Source organism: Puma concolor, chromosome D1, assembly GCF_028749965.1.
Source record: "Puma concolor isolate L17-30 chromosome D1, mPumCon1.1.hap2, whole genome shotgun sequence".
Lineage (NCBI taxonomy): Eukaryota > Metazoa > Chordata > Mammalia > Carnivora > Felidae > Puma > Puma concolor.
Genome location: NC_141676.1, coordinates 70721729 through 70744413, shown reverse-complemented (window position 1 = coordinate 70744413; position 22685 = coordinate 70721729). Strand labels below are relative to the sequence as shown.

Sequence of the window (22685 nt, the reverse complement as noted above, 5' to 3'; positions counted from 1 at the left end):
TTACTTTAATGCAATAAGAGATGCAATTATCTTCATAGTGTTTGCAACATCTATGCCTTGGTCCATGCTTACATCTGAAATAAAACACAAATAACAAATTATGTGTTTATATATGTGTATGTGTATATATGTGCTTAAAACTCTGTAACCTAAAAAGGAGAAAATATTACCTACTTGTATTTAAAGGCATACATCTTTTGGTTTCTTGGGACATAAAAAAGCAAATATAACAGATTTTTTTTCTTTGCAGTTCAGCATTTGACACAGTGCATAAAATATGTGACTGAAGTCAAAATACTTAAATGTGGAACAGAAAAAACATTGGTAAATATTTGTGACTAAGTATGAAAAATATGTATATATTATCTCTACACTCTGCCAAATCTTTTGGAAGCTTTAAGTTGCTTACTGTAGAGCATAACAGTCATAAATCATCCATGAAGTCAGTACTTGAGCAAAAATCATAATGGAAAGTGCTCAGGTTACTGGAATGTATACTTAATTATATTTGAAAGAAAACATCTGGAAAAGAAACATGATAGAGTATTAGAATTCAAAATTCAATTTTAAAAATAAATATAGAAATAGATCATGTGGGAATTCAAAAGTAGGTTATTTGTGATTTGACTACAAACCACTTGGTCCTCTTGTGTTTAGGAAACCTTTCTGCAAGGAAGACTACTGTTCAAGACACTGAAGATGCTGACTCCAGGACTATATATACATTCACTCGAGGCTTAAAAAAGTAAGTAACATATCTAACATGGGTCTAGCTCTCCCCCTTTCCCTCTGAAGAATTCATGTTCCAAAATGAGTAGTCTTTATAACTCTTGCAGACTGCAGTTAATTATCTTCATGGTTATATTAACTTTCTTGTTGATAATAATTTGTAGAGTAATATTCTGGCTCAAGGTCTCTCTAATTCCATTTGCAAACTGATTAGCAAAACCTTTTGGGAAATCCAATTCTGAGCCACAGCTGGAGTATGCAGGCAGCCTTTCATACACAAGGATGACAGCAGTAGTTCCTACTGACCGTAGCCCTTATGTCATTAGAATGATGGGACATGTCTGGCCATGTGAAGTTGAGGGCTTAAAGCTGGAGCCTAAAAGAGGTAAATCAGAGAAGGGTGGCCGTATGTAAAGCATCACTCTTCATACTTCTAAGTGTCCTCTTCAAAGACATTCTTCAGCCAGTGCTACTGGAACTACACAGAGATTGTTAAACTCTCTTTGCTAGTGAAGTTAAATTCTGATAGCAGCTATGCTGTCATTTAATCTTTCCTTAGTCTGTTCTTAAAACTTCTCAAAACCTGGACTCCCCATCTCCTGTCTTATCTGCTCTGCTTATGCATTACCCTGCATCTGCTTTCACAGCAGTGGGTACTCTGACAAGTTCTACCACGACCTGATTAGCTCTGATACCCAAGGTATCATTCATCCACATAATACATTCTCTGCACTTCCCTCTGATTCTTGGTGAACATGATTTCCATGAATAGGGATTCCCTCTCTCTTTTCTCCACTTAGGTGATTCATAACTATTTTGAACTTACTTAAGAAGTTCACTACCAATCACACCACTGGATATTTACCCCAAAATTACAAAAACACTAATTCAAAGGGATATATGCACTTCTATGTTTATTGCAATGGTATTTACAGTAGCCAAATTATGGGAGCAGCCCAAGTGTTCATCGATGAATGGATAAAGAAGAGGCGGTATGTATGTATGTGCGTGCGTGTGTACACACACAGTGCAATATTATTTAGTCATATGATATTGCAAATATGTGGAATTTAGGAAACAAAAAAATAAATGAGCTAAGGGGAAAAAAAGGAAAAAGAGAAAAACCAAAAAACAGCCTCTTAACTATAGAGAACAAACTGATGGTTACTAGAGGGGAGGTGAATGGGGGAATGGGGGGATGGATGAAACAGGTAATGGGGGATTAAGGAGTATACTTATCATGATGAAAAAATCAAAACAAGAAAAAAAGATATACATAAAATTCTTTTAAAAAGTTCACTACCACAATTATTCCTGCCATCTGTTATCCCTTCCTTGCCTCTTACCTTCCGCATGTGGTGTATACTAAAATGAAGACAAACTCTTTAAATTCAGTAAAAATTCTGAGTATCTACACTGTGCTCACGTATGTGAGGCCACTCACGTGTTATTTCATTTAATGCATACAACATTCCTTAACAAAGATCATTAACCCAAGTTAACAGATGAGCACTTTAGGATCCAGAGTGGTTAAATCACTTGCCCAAAGTCACAAAGTCAGCAAGGGGTAAAATGAGAGTCTAACATAGGTCTTCTGATTCCCACTTCAGCTTCCTATAACCGATGTCTAACTTTCTATATTGGTTATTCATTCGATACTCTCTCAAATATCACTACCAAGATTATTTTTATTAACTAATGTTCTAATTTTAAATCATTAAATTAATTTTCTTCAATATCTATACTAGAAATACAAATATTTGTATGAAATTCAGACTTATTTGTATAATATACAAATAAAGTTATCTTATTCCATTTCTAAAGCCCTGAACATTTCCACTCTTGCAAAAACAAAAACAAAAACAAAACCCTTTACTTAAGGTTTGCTCCTTGTACCTATATCTTCTTGAATCTCTCCCAGAACTTTTCTTTCTCCTTCCTACACTTAGCATATTTGAATAGCACATATTAATCCGTTTCCTGAAGTTCCCCATTCCGGCCTCCTGCAACTCTGCCTAGTTAGACATAGAAAACTATTATAAGTTCATATAAATCTATTAAAAAGACCATATGATGGTTTATAGTCCAGACAAAAATAATAAATAACACTGACTTGCTATTATCTGCCTTTTATAAAACTCTATGCATTGTTTTTTGCAAAAAAATAATACATCATCACTGAAAAGAAAACAAAAACACTTTGACATGGTACAAATATAGAAAACGGTGACAAAGTGTGCTAAGTATCAAAATAAAGAACTTACACTGAATCCACAAGTTTCCTGATTAGAGCAATTACATTCATTCTTCTTGGCTTTTCCTCATGTTTCTCTGTCTTCTGTTCCACTTTTGCATATGCCGCTTCTGGTGAGTAAGAATGTGTGGGAATTTCTTCCTTCCCTACAATAAACCTAAAGAAAAGAGCACAATGTGAAGAATTTTTCACCTTAAAAAAAAAAAACAAAAAAAAAACCACCAAACTTGACTTTGTTAATATACAAATACATTTTGGATAGTACCTTATCATTTAAAATAAGATTTTTCAAAATTTACATAAAATCTTATCCTTTAGAAGTACAAGCTTTAAAAATCTGAATGCTTCGTAAATGTTGACAGCCATTTCTTTAATAATACAAATTCTTCCACTAAGTTTTTTCTTTTAATTCCAGGATAGTTAACATACAGTGTCATATTAGTTTCAGGTGTACAATATAGTGACTCCACAGTTCTGTACATTAGTCAGTGCTCATCATGGTAAGTGTACTCTTAATACCCTTCATGTGTTTCACCCAACGCCCGCAACCCACCTGCTCTATGGTAACCATCAGTTTGTTCTCTGCTTAGTTAAGTTTCTACTTCTTGGTTTGTCTCTCTTTCTTTCCTTTTTTTCCTTTGATCATTTGTTTTTGTTTCCCAAATTCCACATATGAGTAAAATAATACATACAGTATTTGTCTTTTTCTGACTGGCTACTTAGCATTAATTATACTCTCTAGCTCCATTCATGTTGTTGCAGATGGCAAAACTGCATTCTTTTTTGTGGCTAAATAATATTCCATTATATGTATATACCATTTCTCTATTCACTCATCAGTTGATGGACACTTGGGCTGCTCCCATAATTTGGCTAGTGTAAGTAATGCTGCAATACACATAAGGGTGCATGTATGCCTTTAAATTAATGTTTTTCCATTTTGGGGGGCAAATACTCAGTACTGTGATTACCAGATTGTAGGGTAGCTCCATTTTTTAACTTTCTCAGGAATCTCCATACTGATTGGAGGAATCTCCAATCTTCCAAAGTGGCTGTGCCAGTTTGCATTCCCACCAACAGTGCAAGAGGGTTCCTATTTGGAGAAATAGGAACACCAACACCTTTTGTTTCTTGTGTTATTGATTTTAGCCATTCTGACAAGTGTGAGGTGATATCTCATTGTGGTTCTGATTTGCATTCCCCTGATGATCAGTGATGTGAGCATCTTTTCATGTATCTGTTGACCATCTGGATGTCTTCTCTGGAGAAATGTCTGTTTATGTCGTCTGCTCAGTTTTTAAAAAATCTTTATTTATTTATATTGAGAGACAGCACGAGCGGGGAAGGGACAGAAAGAGAGGGGGAGAAAGAATCCTAAGCAGGCTCCACACTGTCAGCACAGAGCCTGATGCAGGGCTTGATCCCATGAACCTGAGATCACGACCTGAGTGGAAACCAAGAGTCGGACATTCAACCAGCTGAGCCACCCAGGTGCCTCTCATCTGCCCACTTTTTAATTGAATTATTTGTTTTTTGGGTGTTGAGTTATATAAGTTCTTTATATATTTTGGATACTAACCCTTTATCAAATATGTCACTTGCAAATATCTTCTCCCACTCTGTAAGCTTTTAGTTTTGTTCATTATTGCCTTTGCTGTACAGAAGCTTTTTATCTGATGTAGTCGCAACAGTTTTGTTTCTGTTTTTTCTTCCCTTGCCTTGGGAGACAAATCTAGAAAAAGTTGCTATGTCCGATGTCAGAGAAGTTACTGCCTGTGCTCTCTTCTAGGATTTTTATGGTTTCATGTCTCCCATTTAGGTCCTTTTGAATTTATCTTTGTGTATGGTGTAAGCCAGTGGTCTAGTTTCATTCTTTTGCATGCTGCTGTTTAGTTTTCTCAACACCATTTATGAAGAGGCTTTTTCCCATCGTGTATTCTTTCCTCCTTTCTCTTTTTTTAAAAAAAAAATTTTTTTTTTCAACGTTTATTTATTTTTGGGACAGAGAGAGACAGAGCATGAATGGGGGAGGGGCAGAGAGAGAGGGAGACACAGAATCGGAAACAGGCTCCAGGCTCTGAGCCATCAGCCCATAGCCTGATGCGGGGCTCAAACCCACGGACCGCGAGATCGTGACCTGGCTGAAGTCGGAAGCTTAACTGACTGCGCCACCCAGGCGCCCCTTTTTTTTGATTTTTTTTTTTTCAACTTTCCTCCTTTCTCAAACATTAATTGACCATATAAACATGGGCTTATTTCTGGGCTCCCTATTCTGTTCCAACGATCTATGTGCCTATTTTTGTGCCAGTACCATACTGTTTTGATTATTACAGCTTTGTAATAACTTGAAGTCTGGAATTGTGACACCTCCAGCTTTGCTTTGCTTTTTCAAGATTGTTTTGGCTATTTGGGGTCTTCTGTGGTTCCATGCAAATTTTAGGCCTATTTGTTATAGTTCTGTGAAAAATGTTGTTGATATTTTGATAGGGATTGCATTAAATCTGTAGACTGCTTTGGGTAGTAAGGACACTGTTACAATATTTATTCTTCTGACCCATAAGCATCAGTTTGTGTCATCCATTTGTTTGTGTCATCTTAAATATCTTTTACCAACATTTTATAGTTTTCTAAAAATATGTATTCTGTATCTTATAGAATACAAGTCTTTCACCTCCTTGGTTAAATTTATTCTTAGGTATTTTATTACCTTTGGTGCAACTGTAAATGGGATTGCTATCTTAACTTTTCTTTCTGTTGCTTCACTATTACTAAATAAAAATACCATGAATTTCTGTATGTTGATTTGGTACCCTACAACCTCACTGAATTCATTTATCAGTTCTGGTAGTTTTTAGATGGAGTCTTTAAGGTTTTTTTATATATAGTATCATGTTGCCTGCAAATAGTGAAAGTTTTATTTCTTCCTTACCAATTTGGATGCCTTTTCTTCCTTCTTCTTTTCTGATCACTATGGATAGGCATTCCAGTACTTGTTAAATATGAGCGGGAAGAGTGGACTCCCCCATCTTGTTCTTAACCTTAGGGGAAAAACGCTCTCCATTTTTTGCCACTGAGTGAAATGTTAGCTGTGGGTTTTCATATATGGCCTTTACTATGTTGCGGTGTTCCCTCTAATCCTATTTTTTGAATTTTTTTTTTTTTATCATGAATGGATCTTCTACTTTAGAAAATGCTTTTTCTGCATCTATTGAAATGATTTTTTATCCCTTCTTTTAATGATATGATGAATCTCACTGAACCACTCTTGCATCCCATGAAAAAATCCCACTGGATTGTGGTACATGATTTTTTTAAAATTTTTTAAATGTTTTTATTTATTTTTGAAGGAGAGAGAGAGAGACAGAGCATGAGCAGGGTTGGAACAGAGAGAGAGGGAGACACAGAATTCAAAGCAGGCTCCAGGCTCTAAGCTGTCAGCACAGAGCCCGATGCGGGGCTCAAACTCACGAACTGTGAGATCATGACCTGAACTGAAGTCAGACACTTAACCGACTGAGCCATCCAGGTGCCCCTGTGGTGCGTGATTTTTTAAAGTATCATTGGGTTTGGTTTGCTAATATTTAGTTGAGGATGTTTGCATCTATGTTCAACAGAGATATTGGCCTGTAGTTCTCTTTTTTTGTAGTGTCTTTATCTAGTTTTGGTATCAGAGTAATGCTGGCTTCGTAGAATGAATTAAGAAGTTTTCCTTCCTCTTCTATTTTTTGGAATAGTTTGAGAAGAATAGGTATTAACTCTTCTTTAAATGTTTGGTAGAATCCACCTGTGAAGGCATCTAGTCCTGGACTTTTGTTTGCTGGGAGTTTTTTGATTAGTGATTCAATTTCATTGCTGGTAATCGATCTGTTCAAATTTTCTAGTTCTTCTTGATTCAATTTTGGCAGTTTATATGTTCTAGGAATTTATCCATTTCCTCTAGGTTGTCCCATTTGTTAGCATATAATTTTTCACAATATTCTCTTACAATCTTTTGTATTCCGGTGGTGTTGGTTGTTATCTCTCCCAGTTCGAATTCTATTGTTTTGAGTCCTCTTTCTCTCTCTCTCTCTCTCTGTCTCTCTCTCTCTCTCTCTCTCTTTTTAATGAATCTAGCTAAAGGTTTATCAATTTTTTGATCTTTTCAAAGAACTGGCTCCTGGTTTCACTGAGCTGTTTTGTTGGTATTTTTAGTTTTTATTTTGTTTTTTTCTGCTCTAATCTTTATTATTTCCTTCCCTCTGCTGGTTTTGGGTTTTGTTTGTTGTTCTTTCTTTAGTTCCTTTAGATGTGTGGTTAGGTTACTTGGGATTTTTCTTGCTTCTGAGGTAGGCCTGTATTGCTATAAACTTCCCTCTTAGAACAGTTTTTGTTATATCCCAGATTTTGGACTGTTGTGTTTGCATTTTCATTTGTCTTCAAGTACTTTTTAATTTCATCTTTGATTTCTTGGTTGACCCATTCATTGTTTAATAGCATGTTATTTAACCTCCATGTATTTATGTGCTTTCCATGTTTTTTTCTTGTGGTTGATTTCTAGTTTCATAGTGTTGTGCTCAGAAAAGATGTATTTTATTACTTCAATCTTTCTGAATTTGTTGAGAATTGTTTTGTGGCCTAAAACGGGATCTATTCTGGACAACGTTCCATGTGCACTTGAAAAGAATCTGTATTCTGCTGTCTTAGGATGGAATGTTCTGAATATATCTGTTAGGTCCATCTGGTCTGATATTCAAAGCCATAGTTCCTTGGAGATTTTCTGCTTTTTATGATTGATTACACATTGTCTTTCTTTGTCCCTAATTTCATGAAGCCTTTGTTTTAAAGTCTATTTTGTCCAATATAAGTTGGTACTCAGGATTTCTTTTCACTTCCATTTGCATGATAAATGGTTCTCCATCCCTTCACTTTCAGTCTGCATGTGTCTTTAGGTCTGAAATGAGTTTCTTATAGGCAGCATATAGATGGGTCTTGCTTTTTTATCCATTCTGTCATCCATGTCTTTTGACTGGAATTTTAATCCATTTACATTCAAAGTAATTATTGGTATGCATGTATTTATTGCCATTTTGTTACATGTTTTATGGTTGTTTTGTAGTTCCTCTCTGTTCCTTTCTTCTCTTGCTCTCTTCTTTCATGATTTCTTGGCTTTTTATAGAAAAATACTTGGATTCCTTACTCTTTATTTTTTACAAATCTATTACTGCTTTTTGATTTGTAGTTACCATTAGGTTTATACATAACACCTTCTACATATGAGTCTATATTAAGCTGATGGTTGCTTACTTTTGAACTCATTCTTTACTCCTCTCCTCTCCACATTTCAGATATTTGGTATCATACATCCTTTGATTTTGTGCTTCTCTTGACTGATTTTTAGATATACTTTCTGTTTTTATTTTTGTTTGTGTACTTCTCATTTCTTCTCACTCTTACTTACGGTTTTTGTTTTTCCTTTTACAAAGTCCCCCTGAGCATTTCTTGTAGGGCTGGTGGAGTTGTCATGAATTCTTTTAACTTTTGTCTGGGAAACTCCTTCTACTATTCTTAATGACTGCTTTGCTGGATAGAGTATTCTTGGCTGAAGACATTTCACTATGAGCACTTTGAATATATCATGCCAGTACCTTCTGGTGTGCAAAGTGTCTGTTAAAAAATCAGCTGATAGCCTTAACAGATTTCCTTTGTATGTAACTGTCTCCTTTGCTCTTGTAATCTTTAAAATTCTTTCTTTATCACTATTTTTTTGTATCATTTTAATTATGATGTGGCTTGGTGTGGACCTCCTTAGGTTGAATTTGTTGGGGGATCTATATGGCTCCTGAATCAGGATCTCTGTTCCCCGCCCCGCCCCGCCCCCACCCCCTCCCCCAGCAAGATTTGGGAAGTTTTCAGCTATTATTACTTCAAATATATTTTCTGTTTCCCTTTCTCTCTTTTCCTTCTGAGATCCCTATACTGTGAATGCTATTACACTTGATGGAGTCACTGAATTTTCTAAGTCTATTCTCATACAGTATTTACTTGTCTCTCACCTATTCATCTCGATTGCTTTCCATTACTCTATCCTCCAGGTCACTTATAGGCTCCTCTGCTTTCTACAGCCTACTATTTATTCCATCTCTTGTATTTTTAATTTCATTTATTGAGTTCTTCATCTCTGATATGTTACTTTTTAGCTCTTTGGCAAGGGTCTCATTGATGTCCCCTACCCTTTTGTGAAGTCCAGTGAGTATCTTTATGGTCATTACTTCAAATTTTCTATCAAGCATATTATTTTTGTTTTACTTAATCTCCTGCTGTGATTTTGTCCTGTTTTTCATTTGGAACATATTCCTCTGTTTCCTCACTTTGTCTATCACTCTGTGTTGGTTTGTGTTAAGAAAGTCAGCTACATCTTCTACTCTGGAAAGTAGTGCCTTTATGAAAAAGAGGTCCTGTAGTGCCTTACAATGCAGTGTCTCCTGTTCACCAGAACCTGGTGCTTCAGGGGAATCTCCTGTTTGTGTTGCTTGTGTCCTGCTGTTGTGTCTGAGTCACTATCTTTTACTCCACACGTCTTTACAATTCTGTGCCTGATATGGCCTTTGCTTGCTATCTGTGGTGTTAGTGAGACTCTGGCTGCAAGCTCTGAGGAGGCAGGACTGCAGGATGGCTCAGAGGTGGGATGGAGGTGTTAGCAAAATCTACACAGAGCCCAGGACTGAGGCCAGCAGGCTTGGAGTGGGCCAGTCTTCAGGAGAACACATGGGCAAGGCACATCGCTAGCAGGTTAGATAGCAAGTGTCTGTGTAACACCTCCCACAGGTGGCCCTGTGTTTATGCTGTGGGGCAGATGAGGAAAATGGTGCCTGACAGCTCCTTTGTTCTCAGAGAAGGCCCCCAACACACTTGAAATCACTACAAGGAGACCTTCCTCCCTCCCATTTGTCCCAGGCACTGTGCAAACTGTAGCTTCTAGGTTGTCTATGGTCTTTTTAAGGGCAAGACCCAGCTATCACTCACCCTCCCATCTTGCCCAGCACTGAGTCAGCTGACTTTTTAAGCCCCAGGCTCTAAATCCTGCTAGTTATACAAACCCATAGAATTCAGCCCCTCTGATTTTCAAAGCCAGGTGTTATGGGGATTCATCTTCCCAGTTTGGGCTCCCAAGTGTGAGAGAGCAAGACCGTTTCTTTGACCTCTCTGCACCCACAGTTCCCTCCCTTCTGTGGGTAGCTCCAAACCACTGTTTCTGCCCTTCCTAATTTCCTAAATGTGGCTTCTTCTCTACATTTAGTTATGGAGTTTGTTCTGTCAGTAGTTGGATTGCTTTCTGTTATTTTACACAGATGTGGATGATATCTAGCTGTAAACATGGGATGAGGTGAGCTCAGCGTCCTCCTACTCCATCTTCCTAAACTCTCAACAATGCAGGTATTTTAAAATCAAATTAACCAAGTAAAATATAGCATAGAGCTTTTATGACACACTGTTTTAACTTAAGTCACCACTTTTTAAAGATATTACACACCTTAAAGTTTTTTCAAAGAAGCAAGTGAAATATTTACTTGGGTCTACTAACTGATCACAAAAATTCTATTTTTGCTCTAAATTCTACTAATAGTTACAACTGAATGAGTTTCTCATTTTTCAGTATAAAGTTATATCCCAACACTTTGAGTCATAAAATAGCCACACTGTGGTAGAAATTCATATAACAATACTCAGGGAAATGGAGGGAGCTGCAGAATGAGGATCATAAAACAGTCAAGAGTCCATGTATTCTCACAAAATTTCATTAGAAAACCTTAAATTCCATGTTATCCTAATCTATTTATTTACCTTTGGAGAAATTTAGTATCAAGGAGAAGACACTATTCTTATCTCATTAAAACTGGACTATTTTTTTCCCAAAGACAATGTGAAAAGAGAGGGAAAAAAAAGAAAGGAAGAATGAAAGAGTTGCCACCATTAGATATCCCTCAATCAGTATCCTTCATCTGTTTTCATTTTTGCTGTTTGTACCTTCATTATAAGAGTCATTGTTCTTTTAAAGAATAACTAAGCTTTCCCAAGAGAACTCTACCTGCCGAACTTTCAGGAAATACCTTAAAATGCAAACAAAAACTAGGGATCAATAATACTACACTAAGGTTCTGGAACGTGGGACCTATGACAAACACAGTAAGAAAATGCAAACACTCAGAAAAGAGAGGTGAAAAAAAGCTATTACTATCAACTGCAACCCAAGTTTGTTAGGACAAACTTGATAAAACATCTAGCTTATTAAATCATAAGGGATATGCAATGAGATTGTGTGCCACAAGATGGCAGTTGTGCAGTCTAAGTAGCTCTTATTCCAAAAGAATTTGGTTCTTATTCATGGGTGTGCATGGACAATTTAAGATCTGTACTACTGTTCTTTATGAACAAGATAAAAACTACGTTGGAACAGTTATAATAATCTTTCTTACACTGTTCATAACACTGTTGCTCTTTTAGCCAGGACTGACCATCTCAGATTAGAGGTAACTTCCTCAGAGAAGCTGTCTCTGCCTAATCTGGAGTGAGTTAGCGATCCTTCCTTTGTGCTATCATGTCCCAATAAATCCCCAATAGTAGATGCACCTTGTTAGTAGGCTACGTCCCCCGTTAAACTGTGGGGTCTTGAGAGACTCTGTACATCTTCTTTGCTATTATACCCTAATGACTGGTATAGTGTCTGGCACACAGTAAATATCTAATTAATATATATTGAATGAATGACTATAGTAATAATTAGCATTTTCGGAGCATTTACTAAATGATAGGTACAGTAGTGATATTAAATCATTTAACCCTCATAGCAACACTACAAACTAGGTGCCATAATTTCCATGAGAGTGAGCAGGAAACCTTGCCCACACCCACAGCCAATAACAGTAACTATTTGAAATCAGAATTGTCTGACTCTAAATCCTGGGTTCTTAACCACCAAGCTGTATATACTTCTAAGTATTAAACTATGTTGATCCAGGCTTACTATACCTTAAGGCTCCTGGACTGGCTCTTCCCCTTTGGTTCTACTCTTGACTCTTTCTATCTACTCTCATAACTTCTACTAAACTTTAAGCAATAAGTAATAACCATTTTTTTCCAGAACATTTTCCTCTAATACAGAGAAAATTCTAAGTACAAAACGTCCAGCCCAGTCCTTCATTTTAAGTGGGTTTGAAGAAGAGACACAAAAATATCTGACACATTTTAAGTTTTTGTAAGGATTCTGGGAGCCTAAGGAGAGACACAGGAGAAAAGGCTAAGTTTTCTCTTTACGAAAACCAACTTTTGGTTTTGTTATAAACTTTCAATTTAACACAGAATCCATTACAGCCAGTGCAACAACAGCAACAACAACAAGTTATTTTCTAAAATGTTTCGTCATCTGTAAAAAAAAATTTTTAACGTTTATTTATTTTTGAGAGAGAGAGACAGAGACAGAGTGTGAGTGTGGGAGGGGCAGAGAGAGGGAGACCCAGAATCCAAAGCAGGCTCCAGGCTCTAAGCTGTCAGCACAGAGCCCGACCTGGGGGCTTGAACCCACAAAGCATGAGATCATGACCTGAGCCAAAGTCAAATGCTCAACTGACTGAGCCACCCAGGAGCCCCCATCATTTTTTAATGAAGAATATAATATGAAGAAATCACTGCTGTGTATACTTAGTTATTGCTACTACAGAGTTTCCACAACCAAAGATATTCAAACAGTGGACTCAATCTGTCCCCTCCCAAACTAGTCTTGTTGCATGCTATCTGATTTTCTGTTAATAGTACCTTTTGTCAGGTACTTAGGTTTTCAACACTTGGCTCCTACCAAGGATTGGAGGGAAAGAGAAAAAAGGAAACTATCGGGCATTAGGTCTTCATTTTCTTCTACTGCACATCTCAACTTTGCCTCTTTCTCTTTAATCCTCCACTATCACCCAATCTCAGTCCTTTTCATTTCATCTTTCTTCTTTCTTGTTCTTTCTTTATACAAGGTCCCAAATACTGTGGCCAGACTAATCTTTCTGAAACAATGTCAACTACCCTGCTCAAAAACCTTTAGTGGGCCCTTACTGCTCATCTTATCAAATTCAAATCTGTCTTCTTTTCGTGTTGTTGTTCAGGTCTTCCATAATGTGGCCCTGCTTGATTCATCATAAAAACAAAAACAAAAACAAAAACAAAAACAAAAACAAAAAAACAAACAAACCTTATAATCCCTAATATAAGCTTTTCATGCCAATTAAATTCCCACTCTTACTTCACATTTCAAGTTTATAATTTTCATGCTTTTGCTAACATAATTCCCTTCCACCCAGTAGGTTCTTCCCTTCCCTTCTAGTTCTCTAAAGCTACCCTTCAAGTACACTTTAAGGCTTATCCCCATAAGAGTACTAATGTAATAGGAAGTGCCTGGGTGGCTCAGTCAGTTAAGTGTCCAACTTTGGCTCAGGTCATGATCTCATGGTTCGTGGGTTTGAGCCCCGCGTCGGGCTTTGTGCTGACAGCTCAAAGCCTGGAGCCTGCTTCGGATTCTGTGTTTCCCTCCCTCTCTCTGCCCCCATCCCCACCCCCCCGCTCATATTCTGTCTCTGTCTCTCTTAAAAATAAACATTAAAAAAATTTTTTTTAAGAATAATAATACAATAATAGCCAACATTTCTTGAGCACTATGTGCCATGCACAGTTCTAAACATTTTTCATGCATTAACTCATTTGATCTTCAAAATAAATCTTCTAGTATTGATCCACTCTTTTCCCTCCTATACTTACAATGAATACTACACTGTTAATGTTCACTAAGCATCTACCGTATGTACTTAGGAGAACAAAATAGGCAACATTTATGACACAAAATAGAAAAGCATTAGGTTTCAAGTAAGTGTATATATACAGTCACTGTGTGAACATGAAATTAGTCAAGCATTCTTAAGCCTCAATTTCTTCTTCATGACACGTGGGCATAAAAATACCCATCTCACAGAACTGTTGTGAAAATTTTCTAATCGATGTGAAAATGCTTGGTGAACTATAATATACAATGTTGGTGCTAACCAACGTTTCCACAGTCATCTGCCAATAACTACGGTAAGAGATGGGCTACAGGGTGAAAAGCAGATTCTAGTGACTCTAGTGAAGCTAAGAATCCGAAATGTGTCTGACATGAGCCCTGCCCAAATGAAGTCCAGACTGTGCTACCACAGAATTCAGTATTTAATTTTGCAATCATTGTCCATGTGTAGCTTTGTCTTTCCAAAGCTCCTTAAAGAGAGAGTTCTTGTAATTCTTTTCTAACATCCAATGATATGAGGCACACAATAGGCCCCAAAAGTATTTGGTGATTGACTGGGTTTTAGGGGAAAAGAAATCTAATAAGTTACTCTTTTAATGAAATATCACAAAAGTGACTTTGTGACTTCTACAATTATTTTCGGCTAGAAAACTGAGTAGATAAATATCTCTTATAATATGTGTAATGGTATTACTTTTTGAAAAAGTTAACTTGCAAATTCTTTCTTAACATGAAGTTAAATAAAATACGTTACTTACCTGAGGGCAGAGAATGTAAATCCTTTCAAACCATCTTTGCATCTAAAACAATAAAAAATTTTATGCTAAGATAACGTGTTTTGAGATATAAAGTAGTATATTAAATAGCTACTAAAATTTTTTTCTGAAATAGATTATTTTTAAAAGGTGAAACTGTTGGGGCGCCTGGGTGGCTCAGTCGGTTAAGTGGCCGACTTTGGCTCAGGTCATGATCTCATGGTCCGTGAGTTCGAGCCCCGCGTCCGGCTCTGTGCTGACAGCTCAGAGCCTGAAGCCTGTTTCAGATTCTGTGTCTCCCTCTCTCTGACCCTCCCCCGTTCATGCTCTGTCTCTGTCTCAAAAATAAATAAACATTAAAAATAAATAAATAAATAAAAGGTGAAACTCTTTTAGGACAGTGATCTGAGCACTATAAATGCAACAAACAATGAAGCAAGCCATCTTACACAGGATGATTAAAATGTCCTATGCCAAATTAACATAATTTAAGGCTCAACTCTCATATTTGCAGATGGAAGACAGATTTAAGTATATCTTCTCAGAGCTCCATGTGGACTTCATTTTTGAAGGCTGGGAGTGGAGTGTTTCACTTTAGGCAATCCCCAGGGGAGCAATTTGTTGAGAAGTAAAGGCCACATACACCTGCTGGGTATTATGAATAGGTCAATTCTAGGTCCTGACTTCTCCCTACTTAATAATTCAGTGAACGTGGAGCAACGAAGAGTTGGCAGACACAAAAAGGCTTCAAGTTTAGTTCACCGGTTTTAACTTCTGAGTGAGCCCAATCGGAACGGATAACATATCCTGGGGAACAGAGTGGGGCTGAGGGGAGGGCACAGGTGCAGAAGCCCAAATAATATTTACTGAGTACTTACTATTGCTGGGCATTGTTTTGGGCCCTTGATGTGTGTTGTCTCATTTAATTATACCACACCTCTTTGAATAGGTATTTCTCTAATCCATAGCTGGGCAGAGCCCCCACTCCTGCCCCCAAATGCAGCAACTTCCAAGAGGTCACAAAATAAATAGCAATACAAATATAGGAAAAAAATTTAAAAGTCCATCTGAATTAAAAGCTTTGGTTTTCTCTTATACCTCCTTCTGAAACACTGTATTCCTTTTAATTGGGGGAAGATTCAAACTGTGTGACAATTAAGAAAAAATGATTCTCAGATCTGCAAAAAATATTTAAAGATGATTTTAAAACATGAAAATTACTAGACTAGTTTTAATGGCCTGCTTTATAAGTTATGATCAAGTTAGTAAAGAATTACTGGGTATCTAATATCAAAATCCCTTGGAGAAACTATAGAGATTGGTGATACAATGACGCTCTAATGTATGTTAATTTTAGACACTGGATATTCCTGGATAAAATGTACAGCCTCAAATCTAATTGGGCAATTCTCACAGTATGCCTTTTACATGAAAGGTCACCAAGGAAATGCACAAAATATAAGAAACCTATCTTGACAAGTTTAAATATATACATTTTTACTGGAGGACACATAGAATCTCAGAAAAGAATTTAATTTAATTTAAAAGATCAGAGATCTTTTAAAACACTTAAGAATTCATTTTAATTAAGCAACATGATCTACTTTGTGGTCATGTTACCAGTGAGAAATGTAAGCAAAGAATTTAGCGAACATACTAACATAATTATCCACCCCACACGGACTGAGGGTAAAGGCAAAGTAATTCATACGTTAAGCTAAAAATGTGCATGGGAAAATTGTAGCATTAAAATTCTTAAACTTATCCTTTTCCATCTAAAGAAAGTGTTTCTCAGTAACTTAAAACCCATAATTGGGCAATTTCTAGATAGGTGGGGTGGTGAAGGGGTAGGCTAAGAGTCTATTGACTGGAAAACAGCGGCAGATTGATTAAAAGATTATATACAAGGGGGAACAAATTTTTGGCTTTGGTATGTTATTGTTAAAAGATAGCCATTTATCTTTGTGCAATGCTGAATAGATAAAGGATTCTGACAACTTGGTCTAGTCAGGATTGCATATTTGTGACCTTAAACAATAAATCTAATTGCAGACCAAACATCAAAAAGTAGCTTTCAAAAAAAAAAGGGGGCATGCACAAATGAATTTGCAATTTCATTATGATGGAAGTTTGGTTCTTTCAGCAGAACCCTGTGGGAAGCACTTCATATTGATAAAGTCTTAGCCCGAATTCAAAAGAGGCTATTCTTTTTTCCATTCATGTGTATAAGGTCTGTTAATGTAATTGAGGGTCAGATGTCTATGTCAAAAGAACAAAAAAGTAATTATTCCCATAAAAAGAATCTTTAAAATAGTAATATCTCCCTGAATTTTGATACCAAGGGTATTGTCTGAGCTTTAACCTAACTAGGAAACACTATTGTAATTGGAATTAAATGTATAAAGTCTGATACACACACAAAGATTTATACAAAACACCCCATTAGAAGGGTGCCTCACTATTTAATGGATTTGGTTATTATAATGCAAATCAAATTACATTCTCCATTCACGTATTAAGGTTCACTGACTTACTCAACAAATATTAACTGAATGCCTACTATGAGGAAGCACAAGTTTAAGTTTTAAGGATGTAACAGTAGACAATACAGAATCTCTGTTTTCATACAGCTGACCCTCTATGTCCGGGAAAGGTATGACAAAACAAGTAAATATGTCATGCGGTGATAACTGCTATGGCAAAAAACAAAGCAGGATAAGAGGAGAAACAGATGGGAGTTAGGCCTTATTATTTTACATAGTGTAGTCCAGAAGGGCCTCTCCAAGAAGGTGAAATTTGATAATTTGATCAGAAGCCTTATAGAATTGAGGGAACAGCATTGATTTGAAGGAAGAGCAAGTACAAAGTCCCTGATGAGGAGTGTGCATGGCATGTAAGGAGAACAGCAAAGTAGATTACTGTAGCCAGAGCCGAACAGGGAAGGGAAGCAGTGGTAGGAAATGAGGTCACAGTAACAGTGTGGAGGGAAGGAGTGGTCTACAATTCTTGTATGGCCCTCTAGGCACCCTGAAAACTTTGGGTGGTTCTCAACAGAAGAGTGACAAAGATGTGTCTTAGATTTTAAGATTATCTTTGGCTGCTAGTTGGAAAACAACAGGAAGACAAAGTTAACAAGAGGCTAATCAGGAGGGGAAAGATGATTGTGGCCTGACTAGATAATGAAGTGGCAGAGGTAAAGACAAGTGGGAGAATTCTGAATGCATTTCAAAAGCAGAGTTGGTAGAATTTCTCGATGGACTGAATGTGTAGTACAAGAGAAAAAGAAAATTTACTAATTAGTAGAATATTTGGGGTTTGAGCAAATAGAAGGATAAAATGTCCATTTACTGAAGTGAAGAAGACTATAGGAGAAACAGGTTTGAGGAGAAAATCAAAGTTTTATTTTGGACATGGTAAGTTTGAGATTCATGTTATCTATAAATGGAAATGTTAATGAAGCAAGCAGCTGCTATACAGGTTTGGGTTCAAGGAAAAGGTCTATTCATTTATAAGCAGAACTTGAATCCATAGGACTAGATACAATCATCTAGGAGAGAAGTGCCAATAGAGAAAATAGCCTAGGACTGAGAATATTTTATACCTCCATATTTTATAGTGCTGAAAATCTCTTCTAAAGCGGTGGGGGGCGGGGGGGGGGGCGCCAGGGTGGCGCAGTCGGTTAAGCTTCCGACTTCAGCCAGGTCACGATCTCGCGGTCCGTGAGTTCGAGCCCCGCGTCAGGCTCTGGGCTGATGGCTCAGAGCCTGGAGCCTGTTTCCGATTCTGTGTCTCCCTCTCTCTCTGCCCCTCCCCCGTTCATGCTCTGTCTCTCTCTGTCCCCAAAATAAATAAACGTTGAAAAAAAAAATTTAAAGCGGTGGGGGGAAACAAAGTCCTTTCTCTTTCTAATAAAATCATTCTCTAATACAAAGTCTTGTTGTTATTTTTGAGTGTGCATAAAAATATAATGCATATAATGCATGTATACATAGACTTTTCCATTACAGTTAACCTATGTAAATGACATAAATAACTAGTATGACTCCATCATAGTTAATGAATCTCTACATTTGTAATGTTATGTGCAGGAAAGAGAAGGAGGAAAAAATTGCAGCACTATATCAAACAACTTAGCTGACACAACTAATTATAGAGGTTCAGGCTACAATTAAATAGTGTATGAGAAAGTATAAAGTTTATTGTTATTAGAATATACTTGGTCAAATGCCAATGTGAAGGGGAGCCCACAAACACAATTTTTTTTCAATTATAAGTGTAAATGATAGTTAAAAAAACAATTCTGCCCACAAAGATTCTTTGTTTCATGCTTAACTTCCATGAAATTACTTCCAGGAGATACTTTTATCTTTATTACCACATTATACCAGCAGATGTCACTAGTAAACCATTTTTGGAAGAATTTCAAAATTAGAAAAGATTCCCCTTTGAACCTTGGCAGGAATAAGTTCCACATCAGTAAGTATTACAAAAACAATAAGCAAATATTAGTAATAACATTAATAGCAGCCAGTATTCTCAAGACAAATTAAGGATTTTTTGTATTTTTTTTACGTTTTTTTTATTCTCAATGTTGGTGAGATAATCTGTATTACTAGTGATTTAGAAAAATAGTTTAATTTAAAACATCAATACTTGAATACTTAGAAAAAAGATTAAATGGTGCAAAGTTATTCATCTCTATTTCACCAACACAATGCCAGAGAATGTGAACTCAAAGTGGTCAACTTCACTAATAAATACTGCTATCAAAGTTTTGCCAGAAGGCATAAAATTACTAATGAAAATAGATGGTTTAGATTAAAATTTTTTGAAATTATGTTCCCAATGAACATGGACAATTGGGTGACAACAATGATAAAAAAAAAAAACTCATTAAGTATCAATTTCAGAGTTATTTTGTTCATTTTTAATCACTGAATTGGTTAGAAGGAAACTCAAATACTGTTTGAATATTACATCTTCTATCTTTATTGCCTCACAAATCATTAATTTATTGAGCACCTAATATAAAGAAGACACTATACTGCTGATCTCTCTCTTTTTTTTTTTAATGTTTACTTCTTTTTGAGAGAGAGAGAAAGAATGCTTGTGAGCGTGAGTACAAGCAGGTGAAGGGCAGAGGGAGAGGAAGACAGAGGATTCCAAGCAGGCTCTGCATGACAGCAGCAACCCCGATATGGGACTCTAATACACAAACCACGAGATCCATGAACTGTGAGATTATGACCTCAGCCAAAGTCATACTCTTAACTGACCGAGCCACCCAGGAGCTCCTACACTATTGATCTCTTGAGGAAAGCAAAGATAAATTATACACCACCTCTATTAAAAAAAAAAAAAAAAAAAAGGTATTTGCAAATTTATGTGTAGGTTTGTCATATAAATAAAAATAACCTTGACTGAAAGTTATGACACAGTTTCTTTCATCAGTAGTGCTGTCCAAGAGCTTAATTACTCTATTGTACTTTGTAAGTTCAGCTTCAAATTTTAGTCCAGGCTTTTTCTTCATCTATCTCCTTAAATTATTATTTAATTTGACAAAAGTAGCATATGCAATACCATAATTAAAGATGCTAGAAAACTGGAAAAAATAAATAAAGATAAATTAAATTTAAAATAGTTGAGTATATTGATAATTCTTAAAATAATGTGTTGATTATATCATAATCACCTAAGTCAATCAGAATCAAAAACAAGTTGCATTATTTTATGTGAATAAAATTATTTAAAACAGAAAATGCTTCGGGGCGGCTGAGTGGCTCAGTCAGTTGAGCATTCGGCTTTGGCTCAGGTCATAATCTCGCAGTTTGTGAGTTCGAGCCCCACATCGGGCTCTCCGCTCTCAGCACAGAGCCAGCTTGGGATCTCTCTTTATCTCTCTCTGCTCCTCCCCCACTCACACTCTCCCTCGCAGAAATAATAAATAAATAAATATAAAATAAATAATTTTTTTAAAAACAGAAGATGTTTAAAATTCAGTCATACTGAAGGTATAAAAAGAATGACATGAAGTTAATTATGAATAACAGTTACAGACAATAGCTGAATCTTCAAAATTTTGATTTGTCTAATTACCTAATTATTACTGGAACTAAAAACATAAGTATATTTTGGAGTGAATACAATTGAAAAGTTTAATTTGAAATTCAAAAAGCAACCAGAATGCCTATTTAAATGCCTCAAATTTGTGACTCACTGTTGTATTTATTATAAAGAAAACTTATGCAAGTTTACATAGTTCATTTTTAATGAAAGAAAAAGTAGCATGATTTTATTGAAATGTTTTAGTACAATGTTGGAAGACCTTAAAATCCTATATTCTAAACCAATACAAGCGCAACAAATGACGTACTTCTGAACCTAGCTGACGTTTTTCTGACAAAGTTATAATATGGGTACCTGTAAGCTGACTAACAGAATTTATGTTAGAGGCTGAGCAGCTTTGGTATATTCTTATTTCTCGCTCCCCTTTTTGACTAGATATATGCCAAGTTGGGCAGGACCCATTCAGCTGAGTTGGGCAGGACCAATGTATTTGGTGGTTTCTCAGTGTTAATGAAAACTTAAATGTTTCCACAAGGGATGTGCAAGTTCTGGGAGTAGGCTGCTCTTAAGGCCATCTGCATCATCTTTGTCAAATTGTATAGTTTCTTTTTTAAGTTAAAATTTTCTTATTTTGTTTAAAAAACTAACATAAAAGAATAAACCCCTTTTTCTAATTAATTATCCTAATTAGAATAATTAGAAGTGTAGAAGCCACCTCAGTACTCAGTTATAATTTAGTAATTGAAACTTGATCAACTACAGGATTTTGACTGACACCTGTTTATCATAAGAATTATCAAAAAAAAAGATTGACATAGAATTAATTCCAGCCTTTTATTTTTGTTTAAAAAACAAAAAATCCTCGCCATCCTAATCACATAGCATGCATTTCAATTTACTACTCAGAACTAAGGGTGTGCAATTAAAATACATTACATTGCTTATACACACACAACAGCGTTTTCCTCTTAGGTCTAATATTACTTGAATAACAGAGTTCAGTTTCAGACTGCATATGTCATTTTATATAAGAAAACAAAATAACTGATGTTATGTTCCTATCTTAAGGACATCATACAAAAATCTTAAATTAGAATAGTAACAAATTAAGAAATTTGAGGAAGACTATTTGTTTGCTTCCCAAACACAAAATAATTTTCAATTGGATTTCCTTAAATACAAATGAAGTCTCCCAGTGCTTTAAAAATATTATTTTTGATTCTGGTAAATACTTTACAGTACTTATTTCCTATGCAATGGAACACTGGTGCTTAGCTTTGTTCTCAAGAACCTAAGAAAGGCTGCAGAAGCAGGCGGCAGTTAAGGGTAATCAAGTGTCATTGTAAATCCCCAGATGATTACTGCGCACTTTTTTCTGGTGCGTCCTAAGTATAAACTGGAAACATTTGGATACAAACTTAATGTAACCACTCCAGTAGAATTGTATTTCTCCTTAAACTTGCAGAGGCTGGAACTGGTTTTGCTTTAAAATCCAGACTAAGGAAGTCTTAGTCCAAAAATGTCTCCAAAATGTCTTCAATTGCTAAGGAACCAAGAATCCCCTTCAGAATGTTTCTACAAGAAATGTTAATTAGGAGGAATTTCTCTCTCAAAAGGAACTAGTCATAGCAATACTAGTCAAACTTTAAAATACTTGTAAAAGGAGTAGATTTTAGTTGTCCTGGACCTAACCTGGAAGACCTGTTTGCAGTTGCTGAGGAAATGGCACGTTTTTAGATCTGACAAATTAACTAGGGGCAAAAACCAAATTTAAGATCAAAATGGTGTTTTGTATACATCCAAGGAAAAACTTAGCAAGCTTCTTAAAATCAAGACACTGCTATGACCACAAATTATTTACATTAAACTTAATTATAAGCACAATTCTGAACCAATCTATTTTTTAAAGACCTCAAGACTGGCAAGTATTTTCATTTTTCCCCTCCTATAATGGTTGTAAAAAAGATTAAAAGAAATGTTTTCAATTTTAGAGTCTTTAAATCAACATTAATTTATTTTCAAACGCATGTCAGTATCTATGTCATTAAAATAATGGCAATTGGTTTTCATATTGGAACACAATGAGCAA

General features: G+C 36.0%; 1 protein-coding gene across 5 annotated transcripts in view; it reads right to left on the bottom strand.

Moving 5' to 3' along the window:
* Window positions 1-22685, bottom strand: part of TMEM135 (transmembrane protein 135) — a 460344-nt gene that overhangs the window by 198400 nt on the left and 239259 nt on the right. For all 5 annotated transcript variants that reach the window (XM_086678532.1, XM_086678530.1, XM_025928629.2 and 2 more), the window contains 3 exons: window positions 14534-14575; window positions 2994-3140; window positions 5-74 (listed from right to left, as the gene is read on the bottom strand). In XM_086678532.1, the coding sequence (XP_086534658.1) occupies window positions 5-74; window positions 2994-3140; window positions 14534-14575 (259 nt within the window). The remainder of the gene's footprint in view (window positions 1-4; window positions 75-2993; window positions 3141-14533; window positions 14576-22685) is intronic.